This window comes from Gorilla gorilla, chromosome 6 (genome assembly GCF_029281585.2).
Source record: "Gorilla gorilla gorilla isolate KB3781 chromosome 6, NHGRI_mGorGor1-v2.1_pri, whole genome shotgun sequence".
Classification (NCBI taxonomy): domain Eukaryota; kingdom Metazoa; phylum Chordata; class Mammalia; order Primates; family Hominidae; genus Gorilla; species Gorilla gorilla.
In genome coordinates this window covers 45,182,088-45,198,975 of record NC_073230.2, presented here as the reverse complement: position 1 = coordinate 45,198,975, position 16,888 = coordinate 45,182,088, and the positions used below count along the sequence as shown (strand labels likewise).

Sequence of the window (16,888 nt, the reverse complement as noted above, 5' to 3'; positions counted from 1 at the left end):
GTATATGTTTCACTTCATTAATATCTAATAGGGTATTCAAATAGAGAGCAAGACCTGATACTTCTTTATTGTACAGACAATTATGTGCAAGGCAAGATGTCTATTCCTTGGTTCCCACCACCAAATGCTAATACTAGTGCTCTCTTATAATGGTGATATCCAAAAATGGCCCTAGAGGCCAATATCACTCCCAATGTCACATGAGGTTCATTTCTGTATTGATTCAAGACAAAGAACAGGAAAACTAAAATTTTTCTATTTATTCCATAAATACTGATGAAAAAGATATTTTATATTATGAAATATTGCATTTCTATCTTTTGAGAACATTTCTAATAAGCCCTTTATTATAATATATGAAAATAACATAGTGTTATGTTAACATTATAACAGATTAATACAGAGATTAATTCTTTTGAATTGCCTGACCTCAACATATCTAAAATCTGGAAGAGAGTATGACATAATCTACAAGGTAATGAAATTCTCATGAATACTTTTAATTTAAATATTTTTCTAAATTTTTTTACATATTTATAGGTATTATAAATTTTCTTAAAACTATCAGGGGTCTTAGTAACTGTCTTACAAATTTTATGGTTCAAAATGAGAAAGAAAAAATGTAAAAAATAAATGGGAAAAAAGGCAAGAAAGAAAAGAAATATTACTTGTTTAAAAGGATATTTAAAAGAATATATAAAACAGAAAATATATGGAAACAAGTCGTGTTTGAACTATGTTGCTACTTCTGCTTCCTCAGAATTAATTTCTGTGGCTCAGTAATTTCAGTGGTCACAGAAATTCACAGAGGTATTTCTTATTCATCTGAGGAATTTGTGGATCCACAGAGTGATAATAAATTATGAAAAACTTTTAAATCCCGAACATACACCTTGATGAAAAAAAAAGTTCCCTTAATTCATTCCGTTATTCTATTCATGTTACTAATCACTTCGGGTTTTCTGAAGCATTAAATATGAAACTGGATCAGATCCTGGGAAAATTTTAAGATAAAACATTGAAGACACTGGAAGTATGGGCAGGAGCAAAAAAAACCCAAAAAGCAAAACCCCACAAGCCTATGTATCAACCTAGCCAGTAATAGAAGTTCTTGAAATAAAATCAGTTTAACATGCCACATGTCACAAGTTATTAATACAATTTTACAAAAAGTAATTCCGAATTTGAAAAGAAAATCCATATTATTTTATTATTATTACTTTAAATTTTATTTTAAGTTCAGGGGTACATGTGCAGGTTTGTTACATAGGTAAACATGTGTCATGGGAGTTTGTTGTACAGATTATTTCATCCCAAATATTAAGCCTAGTTCCCATTAGTTATTTTTCCTATATTTTAAAGGATTATAATTTTATTGCTTTCCAGTACATTTATTTATCCACTCTTCAAATATTCAGAAAACCTTCTTCATGCAACCTAATCTCACAGAGTCTAAATTAATGGTTTTTCTATATACTTCTCAAAAGTCCTCTTTTAAAAACATAGTTTTCATTTATTTAAAAATATATAATTTTAACCTGGAAACCATCATTCTCAGCAAACTAACACAGGAACAGAAAACCAAACACCGCATGTTCTCACTCATAAGTGGGAGTTGAACAATGAAAACACATGGACACAGGGAGGGGAACATCACACAACGGGGACTGTCCAGGGGTGGGGGGCTAGGGGAGGGAGAGCATTAGGAGAAATACCTAATGTAGATGGGTTGACAGGTGCCGCAGACCACCATGGCACGTGTATACCTATGTAACAAACCTGCACATTCTGCACATGTACCCCAGAACTTAAGGTATAATTTAAATATATATATATAATTTTAATGGTGGAAGGGAGCTCTAAAGATTTCAGTATAACTTTCTGTCCCCCCTAAAAATCTTAATTAACTGTGGGCCAGGACATCTAGAAATTCTCTCAAAAAACAGAAGAGAAAAAAATTTTAATCACTTCCCTTGGGAACTCATTTTAATGCCTACCAGCACATTGGTCAGGGATAGTCTCTAAATTACAGTTTCACCATTATGTAGATATGTCCAGTAAGCTTTTAAATGATTTTTGGAGCAACAGTGCAACTGGTGATAATTGAGGAAATTGATCCCCAAGTCCTTAAATGACCTTTCACAGGACAAATCTAGAAACCCTTGTTATAACAGGAGGCCACACGTTCTTTTTCTCTTGATTTCTAGACAGATGACTTCCTACCAGAGTTATGATACCTTAGAAAAATTTTTAACTATTCTCTCCCCTTATCAGTTTTTATCAGGGCATGAGATGAATGGGACATCTAACCTGGTTAGCGAAGGAGAGTTTGTGTCTTTGGAACTGGGTGGTGGCCAGGATTTACTTACCTAAGGTGAAGTGGGATGAAAAGAACTAAATGGCTGAGTTCAGTCCAAAACCTAACAGACCATGCTTCAAACAGAGGAACTTAGAATGAGCTAATGAAACTCTAAAACTCTTAAAACCTATGTTGCTTTCATGGGCCACACAGACATTCTGTACTGGAAAATAATGTAATATTGCAACTCCAGGTGGATTCAACAACACTGGTCTTTGTACGGCCATCACTCAGAGATGGGAGGGATCCCATAAGGACTACAATGAGGGCTCTTGCATTTTATAGTCCTTTTGTTTTGGGTAGATCAAGACATGGTTTTGATCAAGTAATGAAATACCATTCTTACCTCCCCTATACCCATTTTTATTCCCAATATAAAGGAAGCAAATATGAATACTGTAGTTTGTGGCTAACGGCACAAAACACAATTCCATAAGTCAATTATCTTTTGCTTAAACCAATGGCTTCCCCCAAAGACAAAGAGAAGCAAATCATAGCAGCTAATTGCTGTTACACTCAAGAAGATTTCGTTATAAAATGCAACCTTGCTGTTACAGGCATTGGAATGCGTCACAACATTCAAGTAATAGATCCTAAAGAACTGGTAGGGAAGGAAACAAACAAGGATGACCCCTATAAAAAATAGGTTTTTCAGCTGAGCCCAGAACTCCTGGTGGGATAGTAAAGAGTGGCGTAGCTTCTGCACCATCAACATAATGATGAAGACCTGGAAGACCAACAGAGTCACAGCAATGGCTATGACAAAAATGACTATCATATAGTTGATGACTTTCACATACGTGTAAGCAAGCTCTTTGTGAAATTTAAAACAGTGCTCCTCATTGTATTCCTCATGGATTCCATACCGGGAGACAACCAGGGGTACCACAATGACAATCACCAGCGTCCACATGCCAGCACTGGCCGCCACAGCATGCAGTTTTCTGTAGAATTCCACTTTGTCTTTGCACTTGAAGAAGATGAGGTATCTGGTGACCAGGATCACCACATAGAATAGGAACGTTAGGTACATGTGGATGTGCAGCATGGCACTCACAAATTTGCAGAAGGGCAGCCCAAACATCCAAGTCTTCTTGATGAGGTAGGTCAAGCGAAATGGCACTGTCAGCAGAAAAACGCTGTGGACCACCACCAAGTTAATGACCGCCATGGTGGTCACTGACCGGGTGTTCATTTTCACCAGGAGGAAAAGAATGGAAATGACACCCACCAGCCCACCAATGAGCACTATGAAGTAGAGGCTGATTAAGTGGGGTGTCACTATAGGATCGCAAGAGGAATTCCTGGAGGTATTGTGGCCAGGCATACTTGGGAAGTCACCTGGAGGAGAAAAAGCACCAGAGTAACTGACAAGCTTTCAGAGCTTTGTTCCTATCTCTTTTACAGCACTGACAATGTGACTTTGCCATTTATCTGCTTATATGATATAAACTTTACATGCTTTAAGAATGAAGATTATTTCCTATGAATGTTTGCATACCCTAGACCTAAAACACAGTAAGCCATTGATTCCTACTCTTTAATAGGAATAAAAATCGAATCTTAATCTTCAAGTTGCCCCTCAGAGAGATGTATGTAGATAAGACAATTTACATAAAACTTCAGGAGGATTGCAGACCATCTGGAGCTAGTACTTGGATACTAGTACTACAGTAACCCTTTAAAAAGTTGTAAGATGGATAGAAAGATCGATGGATTCATGAAGTATACAATTTTTTTTTCTTACGTGCATGATTATAATTCTCTAATTCTTTCTTACTTATTAGCAAATGACCCAAGAATATTCATACTTAATTCATTTAGAATACTGATTAATTTGACCAAAAATACCATCTAAGTCAAGAGAGCAGCAAGCAATAGGAAAGTTTACCTGAATTTATCATTACAGTTATGTTATCTTCTAGCAGTGAGTGAGGCCTTGCTAAGCCTTCCCATGGGCCCCACTGAAATATAGCATGTTTTCCAACTCTCTCATCTCCTACTCTCAAAGGCCTTGCAAATTCATGACAGAGCCATTGGCATTTATCCCCTGGACTCCTGAAAGATCCGCTCCACAAATACTCTCAATCCTTTCTAATTCATTCTCCATATTCTTATTCATTGCTTGCTGTAAAAGATTTAGTAATCTTTTAATTTCACTAAGAAAGTCATGTCAATTTCCTATCTAAATCCCTTCAATGGCTTCCCATCTCTCCTACGATAAAGATTGATAGCCTTACATGTCTGGAATGTTCTGGGTTACAGTGGCAAAATCTGATCCCTTGAGACAAGATTCAAGCAATAATCAAGAGATGAAACTGGCAGGCTTTAATGGATTTGACATGGGGAAATGAGGAAAAAAGAAGTGTCTTGATACTCTCAGATTTCTGACTTGAACAATTGTGTTATTAGAGGTATGTCTACTGACACCAGGGAGACTAAGGTTTGAGAAAGAACTCACTCCCTGACCTTTGCAACACATATGCAATTATTCTTATTCATTTATTGAATGTCTCTTTGTATAATGGAATATTACCCAGCAATAAAATGAACCAACTTCTGATACACACAATACTGATGAATCTCAAACACATTACACTAAATCATGTATTCTCAATGGGGTGATAGCACCTTGTGAGGGGCAAAACATTTTGAGGTGTGAAAAAAAATCTTACTCTGTATAAAGCACAGGTGTATACACAGTACATAGACATATAGATATATCTGTGGTATCAAAATTTCATTAAGTGGGGAGAGACAATTAGGGAAAAATATTCATTAGAGGGACCATAACAAACACAAAAAGTTGAGAAACATTACTAAATAAAAGGTTCCAGCCACCAAGATTATATATTGTATGATATCTTTTTCTAGAAAAAGCAAAACTAATGTGACAAAAAGCAAATCAGTTAGCCCAAGGTCTGGGTTGTGGGGGAAAGGATTAGTTTCTGTTTTATATCATGTTGGTTACCATTGTAGTTATTCATCAAAGCTCATTGAATTGTACACTTAAAATTGGTTATTTTTATTGCATGTAACTTATACCTCAATGAAACTTAAAAAAAAAAGATAATAATAACCCAACCTCACAGAGCCTTCTGCATTTGTGGGCATGGAAAAAAATTTTAAGGAATTGTGACTCACTTAACTGAACATGATTTTTTTGTTGGCTCTGCAACAGCTGTCTCATATTACACTGTGTATTTCATCCGTAGGCTGAAATCTCTCTACTTGCCTTTTATTTTTCCTTGTAGAAAAGTAGATTTATCAAGGAGACATGAAATTATATTGTGTTCACATGTGAGTCAAGAATGAATGTGCCACTATAGGTTCTGCTCACCATTTCCTTTGGCTATTGGCCTAGTAGGATTGACTCCTAATTGATGAAAATAAAGTAAGTAGCACATCACTTATCCCAAGTCCTCTTTCTTATTATAAACTGCCATGATCGTTGCCAGATATGAGAAACACATCTTCCATGTTTCAGGACTACACTACATCCTTGCCTGTACTTTGTCTTATTTAATTTAACCCTTACAACAGTTAATTGTGTAATGTATTGTTATACTGAATTTTAGATGACAAAACTGAGTCCTAGCAGGATAAGTCATTTGACCAAGGTGTCCAAAGCACACATACACTCCCAAAAACTCTTTATTATACGTTATGGAGAAGCATTGTGAATCTCCTAAGTCCAAGTTTCTAAACTGCAATACAAGAAGGAAAGGAGGCCATGAAGAAATTTGGTTCTACTCACACGGCTGTATGCCAACATATCTTGAAAGGTGCTTTTCTCTCTTTTTGGATATCTTACTTTCCCATTCCCTTTACTAGGCTTATAGTCAATCCCATAGGTTAGTTCACGCAATATCCACCCGAACCCTTTCTGGACTGCTTTTCTGTACAGACTTTTTGCATCTAGAGTGCTTGTACATGCCTTAGTTTCTGCTAGTCTGTTGCACTATTGCAAAACTTGGAGGTAAAAGTGAACCAAATGAGGGATGTCAATGTGCAGACAGATTAGACCAGAGGTGTCTAATCTTTTGGCTTCCCTGGGCCACACTGGGGAAGAAGAAGAATTTTCTTGGGCCATATAGAAAATACACTAACAATAACTAATGAGCTAAAAAAAAAAAAAGTTAAAAATAAATCTCACAATGTTTTAAGACAGTTTACAAATTTGTGTTGGGCTACATTCAAAGCCATCCTGGACTGTACGTGGCCCATGGGCCGCAAGTTGTATAACCTTGGATTAGACCATTTGACAAGACAGTAGTATGTTTATCTGGTTCCTCTGGGACTGCTGTAATAGAATCCTGGATTTCAAATACTAACATGATATATTACACATAATTTCAATCACATTTTACATTAAATGTAAATAGAGTAAACAGTCCAATTAAAAAATAAAGGTTGTTATACTGTATTAAAGAAACAGGATCCAGCTACATGGGTTTTAAGAAAGACATTATAAACATAGGAATTATAATAAAAGTGATATATTCATTATGAAATTTCCTCTTTATTTCAAATGATTATTCCTCAAGATCAACTTTTGACACACTCAAGCTTCTTTTCTTTAGTGTGTGTACTTTATATCTTTTCCCTTTTTCTTGCAATCTTTATGATTATTACATTTAAAATGTGTGTGTTGTAAATAGAAATTTTGACTCTTATTTAAAATGTTATAAATTCAGAGCATTTTAATTCCATTTACCCACTCCCTTATTCTCAGTTTTCATGCTTTTTATTTCTACATATCTAATTAAACCCCACACAATATTATTGTATTGTATCATTAACATTCAATCCCTAGTCATTTATTTTTGTCCATTTAGTTTTCTTATCCATTGATTTTTATGTCTTCTTGAATTTCTGTGTTTCCATTGGGTATAACTTTCCTTCTGCTGAAGAACTCCATTTTAAATTTCTTTCAGTACAAATTTCTTAGGGATAAATTCTCTCAGCTTTCGTATGTGTGTGTCTGAAAATGTTTTCATTTCATCTTTATTTTTAGGATATATTTGTAAGACATAAAAGCCGAGGTTGGCATTTCCTTTCAGTACTTTAAAGATGTTATTACATTGTCTCCTGCCTTTCATCATTGAGACTTCAGTTGTCAATATTGCCATTGCTTCTATTATGGTTGCATGTCTTTTTTCTTTCTTTCTTTCTTTTTAAGAAAGATTTTTTTGCACTTTTGCCTGGGTGGTTTTTTTTTTTTCTCTGTTTATACTGTTTGGGGTTCTTAAATTCATAGGTTAATGTCTTTTGTCACTTTTGGGAAATAATCAGTTTTACCCCGCCAAATATTGCTTTGTCCCAATCTGTTATCTCCTCTTAAGTTCAATTATAGCTATGTTAGACATTTTAACTGCTTTCCTTCTGTCTCTACTTTTTTTCTGAATTTTATATACATTTCATCCATCTCTTCTTCCCTTTTTCCATTTGCATATATTCTTTTTTTTTTTAAAGAGTCTTGCTCTGTCACCCAGGCTGGAGTGCAATGGCACGATCTTGGCTCACTGCAACCTCTGCCTCCCAGGTTCAAGCAATTATCCTGCCTCAGCCTCCTGAGTAACTGGGATTACAGGTCTCCACCACCACACCCGGCTAATGTTTGTATTTTTAGTAGAGACGGGTTTCACCATGTTGGTCAGGCTGGTCTCAAACTCCTGACCTCAAGTGATCCACCCGCCTCAGCCTCCCAAAGTGCTGGGATTACAGGCGTGAGCTATCATGCCCGGCCTGGATATATTCTTGTTCAGTGCTTTTATCTTTGGCTGTTTCTATTCTGCTGCTAAACCAACTAGAATTCTTAATACCAGATATGAAATACTTTCAGTTCTAGGCTGTGTCAGTCTTACACATTCTACTTTGTGAAATTTTCTCATCTATTTCATTTTCTTCACCTTTTCCTTTAATTTCTTAAATACTTTAATCATAGTTATTTCAAAAGCCTCGTCAAGAACATTTATAGATATATTTCTATCATCTGTTTTTTTCTCTTGGTTTTCCATTATGTAATCTTTTCCTTTGATATGTCTAGTAATTTACTAATAAATTCTGTATATTTTTCTTAAAAAAGGTAGTGGTTCCAAGTAATGTTCTTTTCCTTGAGAGGTGTCATCCTTTCTGCCACTATACTAACATTATTTTGAGTCAAGCCTTGTTTGCAGTTCTAGTAAGGCTTAGTGTACTTCTGGGTCTCCTTAGCTCCCTTTGTAATTTTAGCTACAGTCAATAGTCTTATCTCTGACCACTTTTTCTGATGAATCTGGCCTGGCTTCAAATCCTGGTCTTATAAAACTGCTGACATCTTTGCTATATTTTTCAGCTGTTTTAAGGCTTAGGATATTAGTCTCCCAGCCCCCCAAGTCCCAGAATTCATCAAAATGTCTTCATGCATTGGTGAAGAATTTGGATTCTCAGCTCTGAATTGGAAAAGCTACTGTTGTGAAAGAAGTTGCTTTGAGCTTTTCTCTCCTTGGGAGTCATGACCTCTTCACTAATTGCCTCAGCTGTGCTCCACTGTCTTCAAACAAATAACTTCTGTATTTTACTTTATTTGATTTCTTGGATTATTCCTGGTGGGAGCTCTAATCAGTTGATCAACCTTCCATCCCATGAAGATGCAGAAGCTAATGCAATTTTTAATGTTTCAGTAGTGCAATAAATTTTTACAGTCTTGAAATTAATTGAATTAACAAGAGAAAGGTAGCTTCCTCCCCAACATACAAAGATTAGTTCCCTAACTTTTATAAATTTCAATTATAATGTAAATATGTTATAGTACTGTTATTTGTACATTTTAAAGTGCATCTTCTAATCCCTGCTGGCAGCAGCCACACTCCATAACACCTTATCTTCACTCAATGCCTCAAGCTCTTTCTTGCCTTAGCACCAACACCTCTTCTCTCCCCTCCCCATCCATCTACTAATCCTTCAGGTCTTAAGTCTACTATCAGTTCTTCAGGGAAGTTTTCTCTGACTCCCATACTAGGTAAGATCTACTTGGCCGTCTCTTTCAGAAGATAAGTCAGAGAACTCCTACACTACATGAGATCTATCTGACCTTCTCTTTTCTCCTCTTCTGAAGATAAAAGAATCACCTCTACAAGGGTGATTAAATAATCACTTGGGTTAATGGGTGCTGGTTGCTGGTATCTTCCCTCTTCCCCCCAGATTGTAAGCTCCTAAGCTCCACAAGGACAAGGACTGTGCATGTTTTTATTATTTTCCACTCTTTTATCCATAGCAATAGCCAACACATAGAAGATAGTCTCTAAATATGAAGTGGAAGAGTAATTAAATATTCATAACATGTAGCTAAGAGAACAATGCATTACTTCAATTCTTGCTTCTGCTACTGTTTGCAGTGTTACTGTGAACAAACTACTTAACCTCTCTGAGGCTTATTTCTCTCACCTAAAATGTGGATAAGCCCTACCTACTTCATATAGTCATTATGAGACAAACTAGATAATTTATGCAAAATTAAAACAATATACAACATAATAATATTGATTAATTGAGTAATTAATGAGTTGGGACAGTCTCATTCTGTTGCCCAGGCTGGAGTGCAGTGGCATCATCATGGTTCACTGCAACCTTGATCTCCTGTGCTCAAGTGATCCTCCCACCTCAGCCTTCCCAGTAGCTAGGACTACAGGTGTGCACCACCACGCCTGGCCTAACTTTTGTATTTTTTGTGGAGACAAGGTTTCACCATGTTGCCCAGGCCGGTCTCAAACTCCTAGGCTCAAGAAATCCACCTGCCTTGATCTCCCAAAATGTTGGGATTACAGGCATGAGGCACCATACTCGGCCAATATTGATTAATTTATGAGATAAATATCTAACGTATGAAGTGGAAAAAATCTTCTAGGAATATTTTAAACATCAACTTTTGGCTGCAAAATTCCTGCAAACTTCTGTTTTTCTGAGGCGTCTAGCAAGTTGGCAATAACTGGAATGGTAACTTAACAGTGATGCTAATCCTAGCAATACTTTTCTTTTCTTTTCTTTTCTTTTCTTTTTCTTTTTTTTGAGACGGAGTTTCACTCTGTCACCCAGGCTGGAGTGCAGTGCTGGGATCTCGGCTCACCGCAACCTCCGCCTCCCGGCTTCAAGTGATTCTCCTGCCTCAGCCTCCTGAGTAGCTGGGATTACAGGTGCCTGCCACCACACCTGGCTTATTTTTTTGTATTTTTAGTAGAGATGGGGTTTCACCATTTTGTCCAGGCTCTTCTTGAACTCCTGACCTCAGGTGATCCACCCACCTCAGCCTCCCAAAGTGCTGGGATTACAAGTGTGAGCCATCCTGCCTAGCTGTAATACTTATTTGTGGTTTTCCTCATCCACGTCCCTGCTCCATTTGCTGGGACAAGTCACCATGTGTTATGGTGACATCACAGTTATTCCCAGGAGCTGGGGCTTCTTCCCGTCCCAAAACCTAGGACCCAAGCTGTTTATAATAAAATTCCTTGCCAGGCTGCATGATAATAAAAGCACCTGTAGATATAGCTGCAAAACATTCAGCTAGCCAAGCACATAGAGCCAAGTCCATATCTTCTCAGCCCCGCCCAGACCTATCCATGTACTCTATGTTACTCATTCTTGACTTGTCACCTGATATCTGGTTTTGGTTCTCTGCCTTACCTGACACACTTTGGTTCACTCCCCACCAGCTCCCTGGCTCAGACTCAGCACTCTTGATTGTTTCCCAGGCAAACCCATCTGCCTGACTTTAAAGCCTAATTTTCCCTTCTAGGAAATGCCTCTTCATGTCTCAGCTCCCCCATATATTCTTGCTACTTTCCTGTGACTACATCTCCACCTCAAGCTTTGTAATAACCTTCTCCCAATCAGAAAAGGTTTATCTGCATCTCAGGAGATTCTGCATGAACCACTGCTGTGCCAATCCTCTCCTTATGAACATCTAGCTCTTATAAAGAGTTCTGCTCTGCTCCTTTGTTACATATCTATTACTGAGACTCCTTGGTGGTGCTCTTTACCTGCTCATTATCTTCATAACCTGTTTATTGTTCCTATAGTGTAACCTTGAGGTCAAGTTCCATGATCCCACCTACCTACGATCACTTGTCCTGAAATTGAGTCCTGATAGGTTTTCCAGATGCTGCCTTTTATGTCTGCCTGAACCCAGCATGTTTCCAACTTCCAAATTCCTTTTTTATGGTGCTCTGTCCACACTTAATCAGGACATTGCACAAGACTTTCAGATGATCTGCATCAAATTGCAACATCTCCATTCTGTCCCATGGACTACAGCTAAAATTATCCTTCTGCTAAACCAGGCACTCTCTCAATCTGCCTGCTGGGGGCAGACTCTCGCAACTCATCACTCTCAAGGTGAGGGGGCTCTGACTCTAGCCTAGGTAATAGGTTGTTGCAAAAGTAATTGCGGTTTTTGCCATTCAAAGCAATGACAAAAACCGCAATTACTTTTGCAACAACCTAATAACAAAAAGAGAGGTTGCAGTGAGCCGAGATCACGCCACTGCACTCCAGCCTGGGTGACAGAGTGAGACTCCATCTCAAAAAAAAAAAAAAAAAAAAAGAGAGAGAAAGAAAAGGAGAAGTTAGAAAGTTCTTCCTTCACGTTGTGCACATGTACCCTAGAACTTAAAGTATAATAAACAAATAAAAATAAAATAAATAAATAAATAAAAATAAAAAAACAAACAAAGAAACCTCTCTTCCTCTTTCCTTTGCTTCTTTCTACAAGGCACTTACTCCCTTATTGTCCCCTTGAAGACCACTTCATCTCATGTAATGGACACCCTACTCCCAAGATGGCTCCCCAGCATCTAAATGCAAAGCAAGAACTAGGATGGGGCCAAATGGAGGAAGACCATGAAGCAACAAACATTTCAAGATTCACATTTAGTAAGAAAGGACAGAAAGGGATTGGGGCACAATTTTTTCCTAATGTGACAAAAAAATTATATATCTGTATAAGAAGTATTCCTTTGCGCCTGTAATCCCCGCACTTTGGGAGGCCAAGGCGGGCGGATCACGAGGTCAGGAGATTGAGACCATCCTGGCTAACTCGGTGAAACCCCGTCTCTACTAAAAACACACAAAAAAAAGAAAAATTAGCCGGGCGTTGTGGCGGGCACCTGTAGTCCCAGCTACTCGGGAGGCTGAGGCAAGAGAATGGCGTGAACCCGGGAGGCGGAGCTTGCAGTGAGCTGAGATCCTGCCATTGCACTCCAGCCTGGGCGACAGAGTATTCCTTTGCATATGGGATGCTATTCTAGAGATTGATGGGAATTTTTAATTAGTTGACCTAAAATTTTCTCTCTACATTTCTTTCAGAGAGACACCTCGTTCTCCATGTGCATGACTTGCTTGCAGCCATGACTACATCTGGTGCCCGACCAGCAGAGCTGGACAATCACCTCCCCACCTATGCAGGTACAAGGGGGATTGCTACATACTCGTAACAGCCTGTTCTCTAATCCCTGAGAAGAGATGAGTATGCAGGATCAATAACATGATTTTATCAGTATTACATTAAAGAAGTGAATTCTCCAAATTGAATTTGAAACATTAAAATCTGCAGATAATTCTCATTTGAGTTTTAATTTTAGCAGTGTCACATTTATCCTCCAGGGCATATTTCTTTGTACAGTGGTTTATTTCAATAGCAATTAATAGCAACATCAATTCAGCCAAAGTAAACATATTTGTTTGAACTTAGACCGTTAAATATTTCCTAGTCTATTAATTTATGTGTCTGTTAGAGTTGGATGCCCACAAAGAATGAAGGAAATTTCGAGCCTTTTCACAAAAAGGAAAGTTCAAAGCTTAACAACCTTGAAAGGAAATGTCTTCATTGCTAAAAAATTGAGCACATACAAAAATAATAAATGCTGCTCAGAAATGCTTCCAATACCTCACTTCAGAATATTAGCTTGCTATTTAGAACAGTCCCTGAGACTGTGGGAAAGCCAAGAGAATGTCTGAGAGACACAGTGAGCTGTGAAGCAGTGAGCCTGCCAGGTATGAGACAGACAAGCCTGAGAGACAAACACCATGGCCATGGCCGGGCCCTGGGACCCTGGAACAAGCAAGCCAGCACCTGCAGTCACAAAAACAAGTGCAACTGATGGCTTTGATGTGTGTTATATACAGAACCTGCCAAGTGTGGTTAAAACAAACACTTGCAGGTAAGAAATATGCAGTCTCTGATCAAATGAAAAGCTCTGTTTTCCTGGATGCCAGCTTTAGATGATATATGTTTAGATTTCTTAATATTCAGGTTCAGGTTTTGAAATTTGTCCTGAGCTTTGGGACACAGGCACTTTGAAGAGAAAACAACTGAAGCTTACAAGGTGCCCAGGATAGACTGTTTGAGATACACTTGTTGTTATTATTTACAGATCCACCTCACACTTTATTTTGTAGAAAAAGATAGCATGTGCCGTAGCTCAGAATTCGGAACATGCTGTCAAGTACTTCTGCAATGATTCAATGAATTCATGAAAGAGAGCGAGAGATCAAGAAAGTGAGGGAGGAAAAGAGAGAAGAGAAAGAAGGGGGGAAACAAAGAAAAGGAATAAGAAAAAGAAAGAAGAGAAGAAGATGAAGGGAAAATAGGAGAGTAGGTTCTGAGGGTCAGCCAGTGATGCTGGTGTTATACTCAGGCATTGAACTGACCGTAATATTTTCCTGGGCTCTGGTCTTTCTTTACACCTAGAAATGATTGAAATGTCTCAGTTACTTTCTCAGTTGATTCTCCAATATACTTTTGCTAAGGAGTGCAGCTGATCCCAGGAAAACCTGAAAGAAGGTAAGAGAGAGGTAGTTTCTGCTTCCACGGAGACAATCCATTCCAAATACAAGAAGCCAGGGAATTTTTTTTTTTTAAACAACGTTAACAACAGTTATTTGTTGATGCTACTTAGATATTTCACCTATATATCTTCATTGCGCTTTCTCTTCCCAAAATATTACCCCCACTCACACAGTCTTGCACATCTTTGAGGTGTAAACACAGACTGCATTTTCTTTCAAGCCCTTCAGGACCCCGGGACATTCTCAGCTGCTTTCTCAAAAAGCTTTACAGGTGCCTTTCAGTCCTTCCTTTGTTGTCTTATTAATTTCTCTGTTTTAATTATTTTAGTCATTTGTGGACTTGTTTTTAACTTTGAATTTCTTTCAAAACTAGCATATAATTTTTAAATAGTGGTCATGAGTTGTTAACTGAATGGGTGAAATAATGGTGAAAAAGTGCCCTGACTGGATTAAACATTTTTTGGATATGGCCACATTTGGATCTAGACCAACAACTGACATCAGGATCCCAGAAATAAACTGCAAACCCAGAGCCAGCTCTCTCAGGGGGCAGGGCTGCCTCTCTGGCTGGCTGTGGACCTCCTTGTCCCACATGAGGATCCCCTCTTTACCTCTGTAATTGACCTTGGAAGGTCATCATGAAGCCTGGCCTCAAACTCTGATTTTCCCCTGCCCTCTATCATGTCTCTGCTTAAAATCCTTCTTTGGTTACTGTTAGAGAAAAGAAAAAACTCCGAGTTCCTACCATGACATGTAAGCCCTTTGCAAGCTGGCCTCAGCTTCTATTTCAAGGGACACCTCCTCTCTAACCCCCTTCCTTCAGCCTCGAGCTGTGACTCAGACTTACCTGTCATTCTTGGAATGTTCTCTTTCATACCTCCAGCTTGTTTCTTGTTTCTCTAGGCCCCAAATGTACAGCTAAACAACTAGAATGAAGTCCAAATTGCATCATCAATGATTTCACTTCTCTTTTTAAAAACTTTCCCTGGCATCCCATTGTCTATGGGAGCTGTGGAAACTGACATATTAGCTGACCTGACATACCAGGCCAGGTCTTGCTGGTATCTGTAGCTCTAAACAAGCCTCTCCCCTATCCTGGTGCACCAGGATTCTCCCATCCTGCCTGCATGATTCTCTTGTGATTCTGGTCTGATCTCATCCCACACACAAGAGAGCTCCTCAGGTCTGCCTGAGGCCTGGCTGGTGGCTATTCCCTTGTATCTTATCAACCCCCTTCCCAAAGCCTTGCCCACAACCTTGCTTGGGTCTCAGTGGTCACTGTCCATGGCCTGAGGACTACGTCAATGTCAAAAGTGAGATATGGAAGTGGTTTCTGTGGCTGTTTTATAAGAAACCTATGGTAGAGCCAACATCAGAGACCAGCCTACAAAATGAGAGTCCTACACAATTTATAGAACCCTGCAAAATAACATTAAATAATCCAAATGCTCATTAGCGTGTAGACCTTAGTCACCAGAACCCCTCCCTGCACCATTTTAAAACAGACAAACAAGTATAACCTACTTTGGGATTTCTCACTTCATTAATTAAACAAGTGATATCACTCTAACTGTCTACTGTACAGTAGGTAGCAAAGATTCTGAAATGAATAAAACACATCACCGCTTTTAAATCTCCTTCTGTTTGGTAGGAGAGAAAGAGGCACATCAATTATTTACAGAAACACCTACGGGTACGTGAAAAATGCTGCAAGAATTCAGAAAGAGCAGTAGTTATTTAAGAGGTACTTGAGGATGAAGGCATCAAAATAAAGTAAAAGATGCTTGGGTACAGATATGTAGCAGTTACTGGATCTTGAATGATGCATTGAAGTTCTAGATGTAGAGAGGAGGAAATAAAGCACTCCAGGGAAAGAGAAGATTCTGGGCAAAGGCTTGGATGCACATTCGGGGAATTACCAATAGTTTGATGTACCTGGGACATTTGACATGTTAGGAGAACGTGGGTGAGAATCTGTAGATGAGGGTTCCCATATTTACGGCATGTTGCCACTCTAAGGATTTTCCATTTTATTCTGAAAATTATGAGGGATGCAGGGAATTTTAGAATACTAAATGACATCTTAATATTTCAGTTTTGAGAGCTTGTTTTGGCAACAGATTGGATAGTTGGCAAAGGGTTATTCAAGTTTAAATATTATAAGGATTGGAGCAAGATGACACCCACCTAGGAGAGCTTGCCCCCAAATTAAACAAAAATTGAAGAGTCTGGGCTTGGAAAAGAAAAGTACATGCTTCAGGTAACTTCATCCACATTCAACAGTAAAAAGACAAAGAACAGTCACTGGACATTTTAGGAGAGCTAATGACACATTAGATGGATACCAAATTTCCCAGACAAAAGAACTAACAGATGGGTTGGTTTGCTAAGAGGGCAAAGTGGAAAAAAGTAACTTTAAAATGTCCTCAGAGAGAAGAGAATGGTGTGAAATAAGACTCAGAGTTGTTATTTTAATTAAGATGTACCAAACCACACAATCAATGAGCTTATAAGAAGGTTGAGAATACTCCCACAGATAGAACCAAAAAAGGTCAAGAGATGGAAGATTTAAAAGAAAAGCTAAAAAACCCCAAGAACAAAACTATTGATAGAAGTTCCAACATCATCTGGAGACAGCAAAAGAGAATGAAATGCTCAGATAAATAATTAAAGGACATTTTCTACACATAGAAAAGATAAAATCTT

General features: G+C 38.2%; 1 protein-coding gene across 1 annotated transcript; it reads right to left on the bottom strand.

The window, feature by feature from the left end:
• Window positions 1–245: 245 nt before the first annotated feature.
• On the bottom strand, window positions 246–3,700 carry GPR141 (G protein-coupled receptor 141). The gene has a single exon (XM_055347638.2). The coding sequence runs from the start codon at window positions 3,684–3,686 to the stop codon at window positions 2,769–2,771; it is 918 nt and encodes a 305-aa protein (XP_055203613.1). The 5' UTR covers window positions 3,687–3,700; the 3' UTR covers window positions 246–2,768.
• Window positions 3,701–16,888: the final 13,188 nt, after the last annotated feature.

What these genes read in the sequence shown, in the direction of transcription:
- GPR141 (XM_055347638.2), bottom strand. Translation starts at nt 3,686, where the DNA reads ATGCCTGGCCACAATACCTCCAGGAATTCCTCTTGCGATCCTATAGTG.